The sequence below is a fragment of the Eptatretus burgeri genome, chromosome 2 (assembly GCF_056783735.1).
Source record: "Eptatretus burgeri isolate ZD-2024b chromosome 2, Ebu_testis_v1, whole genome shotgun sequence".
Lineage (NCBI taxonomy): Eukaryota > Metazoa > Chordata > Myxini > Myxiniformes > Myxinidae > Eptatretus > Eptatretus burgeri.
The window spans coordinates 41,674,244-41,681,973 of record NC_140962.1 but is presented as its reverse complement, the minus strand read 5'-3'; the positions used below and the strand labels follow the sequence as shown (position 1 = coordinate 41,681,973).

The 7,730-nt window shown below is 40.9% G+C and overlaps 1 protein-coding gene across 5 annotated transcripts in view; it reads left to right on the top strand.

Annotated features, from left to right (window-relative positions):
- VPS13D (vacuolar protein sorting 13 homolog D) overlaps positions 1–7,730 on the top strand; it is a 429,405-nt gene that overhangs the window by 20,357 nt on the left and 401,318 nt on the right. For all 5 annotated transcript variants that reach the window (XM_085868630.1, XM_085868636.1, XM_085868641.1 and 2 more), the window contains exons 4-5: positions 1,179–1,354; positions 5,639–5,719. In XM_085868630.1, coding sequence (XP_085724756.1) covers positions 1,179–1,354; positions 5,639–5,719 — 257 coding nt within the window. The remainder of the gene's footprint in view (positions 1–1,178; positions 1,355–5,638; positions 5,720–7,730) is intronic.

Sequence of the window (7,730 nt, the reverse complement as noted above, 5' to 3'; positions counted from 1 at the left end):
CGGCGTTCAAATTCTTTGAAAACGTTTCCAACACAGCATCAACAATACGATGTTTCAGTTCTTCAAGGTCCCTTGGTTTGCTTGTGCAGACTTTATTTTTTTTAACAACTCCAGAGATAACAAAAATGTGAATGTGTTAAGTCAGGTGAATGAGCGGGCCATTTAATCAGTCCTACTTGACCAATTCAACGGTCTGGCAAAGTTTGAGTTAAAAACATTTCAACAATTCCAGCAAAGTGAGGTGCTGCTCCATCCTGTTGAAAGGTAGCTCTTTGCAACAAATCGGGTTTTGCTTCGAGTTGCAGAATGAAGAACTCTCGTAGTATGTTGAGGTACAAAATGTTAGTGACAGTGCATTCATCAAATAAATAGGGTCCATAGATGTGAGAACGTGACATGGAATCCCAGCCGTTTACTTTAGCTGAATCCCTTTCATGTACATACAATTAATGTGGATTTTTTTTCTCTCTCCCCATATCCTACAATTGTGACTATTAACTTTGCTCGATATGTGAAATGTCGTCTCGTGGCTGAAAATGAGGTTTGATTAAAAAATGTTCGTCCGATTCTATCCGTTCAATTAATTCTTGACAAATATTTACTCTCATTTCATAATCGTCTTTAAAAAGTTTTTGAGATGTTTGCATTTTATAACATTTAAACCTCAATTCTTTATGAAGGATCTCATGAACAGAGCTTTTTGGAATGTTTATCTCAAGTGAGGCTCTCCTCATTGACTTTTTAGGGCTGTTGGTAAATGCCTCCATAACAGCATTCACCCTTTCATTTGACTTTCTTGGCCTTCCAGCAGATTTCCCCTTCAGGACAGATCCTGTAGTCTCAAAATGATCCACCCATCTTTGTACGGAGTGTCTTTCAGGTGCTGGTTTGTTCATTTTACGCTGAAAACGCCTTTGGGAAAATCTCACAATTTTTTCTTTCTCTTGCGGACTTGTCATTAAGTCAGAAAATGGGGTTTCTCCTGACAGAGAAAGAAAATAACAATCAATATACACAATAAACTAAAACCTACAACTCCAATGCATGTTGTCATATCAAATGTATGTCAGTATCTCAAATAGCTATTAAACGATTCAACGTTCTTTTTTGAAATATTCATTTTCAGATACATTGTATGCGTGTGTGTCATACAGTATTTATTATGTGTCTTTGTGCAGGGAGATTAGGTCATGTGTGCCTTCGGGTACCCTTGCATGCGCCTCGTAGCGAGCCATGGCTACTCACTGTATCCACCCTGCATTTGGTTGCCGCATTTGTGGATGGGACGAGTCCAGATTTGGATGAAGGCCAAGTGAAGAAGACCCTTCTCAAGGCACTGGATGAACATTGGGAGGTGCGAATTGATGCTTTGTTATGGACATACCTTTGGAGAATTTCTTGGAAGCTTGTCTTTATTTTTATTTTTTTAAAAACAAAAACCGTGTGTACATCCGGTACGAGTTTGAACTGTGCACTGTAATTTTGGGCATGGTTTGAAAAAAGACACCCTAAAAATTATCAGTTGTGCAGACTTGCAAACCCTTTGTGAAAATGATGGTATAATTTGACCATTAATTACAACAAATTGCAAGAAAAACGGCTTCCCCCTTTTGCTGTCCAATAATGGTAAGTGTGTATACCTCTATGTTATCCTGCCAGCCTTATCTTGCATAGAGTAATGATAAACAACATCAGTATAAAACAAAATAGGGCCTGAACTGCATCAAATGGTCTCATTTCTCAACACAAACATGATGGCACCCAGAGTACTGACAAATACATGCAGATTCCAATCTAACATGCCATTCCCACGGGAACCAAACTGCTAAATGCCGACTTCCAGCGACGAGCGAGGAAAGACTAATATTAATATTTCAGAGGCATGGAAACAAACATATTTCAGGGGCATGTAAACAAGTGACAGCAGAGTGGTGGGAGGGGGGGGGATGAGAGCTTTTGGAAAGATTAGAGAGGGGAGGAAAGCTTAGGTCTACTATTGGGGTGCTTAAGAGAAGAACAGGTCTGATCTGATATAAGAAACACAAGTGAGAGAAAGATGGAAGGACTATACCAAAACTCGATACAAACAAGATAGCAATATGATGGCAACCTCAGAAGTGAGAGAATGAGGAAGAGCCAATACTGATAGAATGTGAGGTTTGTAAAGCCTTGGAAAAGCACCAGGTGCCAATGAAATTCCAATGGAACACTCAAAGGTAGTTGGGGAGGGAGCAATCAAAATTTTAACACCTATCTGTACGCAGACTTGGAGCAGGATTGTATGGCCTAAAACCTGGAAGCAGTCAGTCTCTACATACCATTGCCAAAGAAAGGGGATGCAAGAGAATATTCAAATAACCAAATCATTGCCTTCATTTCATATGCCAGCGAGATATTACTAATGAGAAGGGCACTCGGTAGAGTACATACCTCCGCCCTGTAATGCCTGATCCATGAGAACATGTCTGGCCCAATACATTTTTGAATCTCTTCAAAATCTATATCATGCTATATATTGTTTTTGAGTCCCATCTCTCAATGGTGAAGAATCATTTAAAAAATTTGAGAAGTCGGATCAGATTCAGATCTTCACCAAAATCGAATCAGTTCGTCATGGTCACACACCCAAACCTGTCCACCAAGTTTCATCTGAATCGGTCCACAACTTTTTGAGATATCATGCGATATATTGGTTTAGCCCTATCAATGGTGAAGAATCACTTAAAAAATTATCAGATCTGGATCCGGATCCAGATCTTCACCAAAATTGAATCATTTCTTCCTTGTAACACACCCAACATGTCCACCAAGTTTCATCCGAATCCATCCACAACTTTTTGAGACATTGTCCTTTTTGGCCCTATCTCTCAATGGTGAAGAATCACTTAAAAAATTATTGTATCCGGATCTTCACCAACATCTAATCAGTTCGGCCTTGTCACACACCGAACATGTCCACAAAATTTAATCCGGATACGTCCACAACTTTTTGAGATATCCTGTACACAGACAAACAGACAAACAGACAGAAAGGGTTGAAAACGTAACCTCCATCACCTACAGTGGTGGAGGTAAAAATCTTTCAACACAGAATAAGGTTTCAGAAGAGGAAAAGGTACTAGAGATCAGATTGCAAATCTGAGGCAGATCGTGGAAAAGCAAATGAATATAAAAGGAAAGTGCATCTCTTTTATTGATTACTCGAGGTGTTACACTGCGCTGCCTGAGGGTTGGGGGTCCTGGCATTGCCCGGCTTGGTGAATTTTTCCCAGCAGTGTTTTCGGGATGTGGCAGACATTGAAAAGTTATGGACTTATTGGTCTCATGGTGGTTGCCTTTCTGCTGGTTGGTGACAGCACTGCACTGCCTGACCCCACATCCCAATATATACTTGATAGTGTCCTTTGGCTTCAAAACGGAGGTTAAGGCTGACATATGGTAGCTTAAAACCTTGCCCAGATTCTGAAGTATATACCCCAAATATGTCGCTTCTATGTGCTACAGTTTGGCTGTGAAAGGGTAACGTACAAACACACAAACGCTTGAAAATATTTTGAAGATAGTAAAGCCTTTGTGTTGATCATGAATTGATGTTGATTATGCTGAGTGAAATGGGGATGTTGGAGCTTTTTAGGAGTGATTGAGTGATAGTAGGGTTGGGCATACAACCATACTTTTTTTTGAAAGGAGTGTTTTTTATGGCCAAATTTCACGCTGATCACGAATCCGTTGAACTTTTTGACATAGGATGATGTCTTAGGTTGGTAAAATGCAAAAATTCAAAATGGCCACCAAATTTACCCACTATTTAGGTAAAATTTGATAATTATGGCTTACTTGGGCATGTAATATTACGGTTGGGCACACATCGATTTTTTTTCTCTGTCGTCCCGTTAAAAGGAGTGTTTTTTATGGCCATTTTTCACGCTGATCACGAATTGTTGAAATTTTTGACCTCGGATGATGTCTTAGTAAGACAATTTCAACGGATTCGTGATCAGCGTGAAAAATGGCCATAAAAAACACTCCTTTTAACGGGACAACAGAGAAAAAGTCGATGTGTGCCCAACCCTCTTAATTTGGTAAAATGCAAAAAAAAATCAAAATGGCCACCAAATTTACCCACTTTTCAGGTAAAATTTGATAATTATGGCTTACTAGGGCATGTAATATTATTACATGTAATATTATTATATGCCCCAGTAAGCCATAATTATCAAATTTTACCTGAAAAGTGGGTAAATTTTTTGGCCATTTTGATTTTTTTGCATTTTACCAACCTAAGACATCATCCTAGGTCAAAAATTTCAACGGATTCGTGATCAGCGTGAAAAATGGCCATAAAAAACACTCCTTTCAACGGGACAACAGAGAAAAAGTCGATGTGTGCCCAACCCTAGTGATAGAGCAGGTTTTTAGGACACATTCCATGCACCAATGCCGTTTGGGCCAGTCACAGAATCGGAGTCAAAGTTTGCCAGAAACCTTTCCACATTTGCAAGTGGAAAAGACTCGGTATCCAGGAACAGTTGGGCACGAGAGGGTAGCTTAGGTATGGGGAGTAAGGGGTTTCATACACAATATCTGGAAGCAAACACAGAATTGAGACATTTGGCCTTCTCACGAGCAGTCAGCTGTGGTGTCATCTGAAGCGAAGGAGGGGACACACGCTTGTTCTGTACTTTGTGGAATGATCCGAGGTCACCTTCGGTCGGATTTGCCTTCCAGGAAGATAAGGCTAGTGTGAAGGCAACAGTCTCACCACAGGATTCTATGCATCATGGATGAGAGGATAGTTATGATAACTGCAGACAAGATGGTATAAATCTGTACATATGGGAAAGAAAGCTTGTGTGGAAGGATTCTCAGGCAGTATTAATACTAGGAGAGGTGGAAATGAAGGACCAGTCTTGGCATGAAAGGGCAGCTTGCAATCCCTGTCAATCAGCTTGGGTGACTATGCCAGACTCTACAGTGCTGAGGCAGCTCTCTCTCACAATAGCCAGAGAGATGTTGATTCTCACAAGCACATGATCGGATGAACCTATTGGAGCAGAAGAGTAACAGGAGATATTTGTAGGAAAATTTGTCATTCCCAAGTCCAGAAGGGAGTACGTGCCATTGGGAGAAATCCGTGCCGTAAAGTTCAATGATTTTAATGAGATCCATGGAGTCACAGAAGCCCTTTGCTGCAATGCCAAGGTTGGTTGATAAGGTACCAACACCCAGCCAATGGCATATGAAGTAGAGAGAGCAGGGATGTGTGATATAAGATGGTCCATGTTGGCAGAGAGGGAAATTTGAATGGAGTCATGCGTGTTAGCAGGACGGTACAGCACACAAACAAACAGGAGGTGGTTGCAGAGGGGAAAGCACAGCCAAAGGACCAGTCTTTTGGTTTGGAGGGGGAAAGGGTTTTTCATGTACAATGGGAAATGGATGCAGTATCCAAGAAATGCTGGTGGTAGACTATCCAAGAAACATTTATATGAACTGCACTAAAGTTGCAGCTTTTCTTGTTGCATAACGGTAACACAAGACAAAAGTGTTCTCTCTATATGTTGATCAACCATTGTCTTAATGTTTCAGTATACAAATAATATCCTGTGCGTGTTTCATTTATTTTTTCTCCCAACAGAGGGAACACACAGTTGCTGCCCCTTCCTTATGGTCATCATTCACAGCCTCGATTATCGCCAATATTGTTGATAACATCCAGGTCAGTATAAACATATTGTACACCTGATTGGTACAAATTGAACTATAACTATTTCCCCAAGATATTAGGGAATCCTTTTCTTTCTTTTGGCTGAGTCAAGAGAAAAATGAGAATTCAGCCAAAGTGTATAGCGAGGAGTACGATATAGTTGCAGTGAGTGAGACGTGGTTTAAGGAGGAGAGTAACTGCAGGACAGGATTAGAAGGCTACAAGGTGTATCGGTGTGATGGGAAGGAGAGAATAGGAGTAGCAATCTGGGTAAAGGACAGCATTGCATCAAGAGAAAGGAGTGACATTAAGGAAGGAATAAATGTTGAGGATTCTGTATGGGTAGAGATTAGAGATTGTAAAAACAGTAAGATACTGGTAGGATGCCTTTATAAGGCTCCGGGTGTGAAGGAAGAGGAGGATGGAGGAGTACATGAAGAATTCGAAAGGGCAAGTGCTGAGGGAAGAGTTTTGATTATGGGGGATTTTAACTTGCCAGGGATAGATCGAGTCCAGGAACAGGGAAAGGACAGAGCAGATGAGGATTTCCTCATTTTAGTCCAGGATTGCTTTTTAACCCAGTTTGTAGATAAGCCCATGCGAAGGAGTGCAGTGTTAGACCTCATTTTAAGTAACGATCCCGATATGGTGGAGGTCGGGGAGCATTTAGGAGCAAGTGATCATAACTTGGGTGTGTGCAAAGATTCTGTTAAGGGTTAGAGTTCAAGATAGTCGGGTAAGGCTATTGGATTTCAGGAAGGCAAACTTTGAGGGTATGAGGAGAGAATTGGGTGATGTAGATTGGGAGACTCTAACAACAGGACAATCAGCATCAGAGAAATGGGAAACCTTTCAGGACCAAATGTGTTGAGTGCAGAGTAAGTACATTCCAATGAGGTGTAAAACTAGAGGTAGAAAGAAGCCAGGGTGGTTGAGCAGTGAGATAAGCAATTGTATTAAGGAGAAGCAGAAGGCATTTATTAGGTTTAAAATAACAGGACTGGAGTTAGATGTATATCATTATCGGAGTAAACAGGCAAGTAAAGAAAATAACTCGGCAAGTCAAAAGAGAGTATGAGAGGGACATGGCTAAGAATATTAAACATAACAGCAAGGCTTTCTTTAAGTATATCAGGGGAAAAGAACAGGTTAGGACCAGTGTGGGCCCATTGAGGAATAGCACCGGGAGAGTGGTTCGTGATGAAAGTGAGATGGCAGGCTTATTAAACAGGTATTTTACTTCAACTTTTACACAAGAACAGTCAGGAGAATTGCCAATAGCTGAGAGTATCTATCAAGGAGGTGAGGAAGAGCTTTTACAGAATATCCAGGTTGGAATGGAGGAAGTAAAGGAACAGCTAAGAAATCGAAGAGTAGATAAGGCTCCGGGTCCAGATAGTATGCACCCGAGAGTATTGATGGGGGTGGCTGAGCAGGTAAGCGAGATGTTAACGGATATTTTCCATAGTTCACTAGAGTCAGGACAGGTACCGGAGGATTGGAGAGTAGCAAATGTAATACCATTATTTAAGAAAGGATCCAGAGAAGAATTGGAAAACAATAGACCTGTTAGTTTGACTGCAGTTGTTGGAGATATTAATTTAGGATGAGATGAGAACCATTTAAATGAATACAAACTAATTAAAGGGAGTCAGCATGGGTTTACCAAAAGTAGTTCCTGTTTAACAAATCTTTTAGAGTTCCATGAAGCAATGTCTGATTGGGTGGATGAGGGAAAGGTAGTGGACATAGTCTATCGAGATTTTAAGAATGCATTTGATAAGGTACCACAAAGGAGGTTGTTCGCCAAAGTGAGGGCTTGTGGAGTGGCTGGTCAGGTAGCTAATTGGATTACAAACTGGCTTAGTAATAGGAAGCAAAGAGTGGTGTGAGTGGGAGGATGTCTTGCTGGGAGGATGTAAGTAGCGGTGTACCTCAGGGATCAGAACTTGGACGACTATTAACCGGTGAAGCCAGTGTTGTGGCTAAATATCAAAGATAAAACTGGAGAGTGAGACCCAGG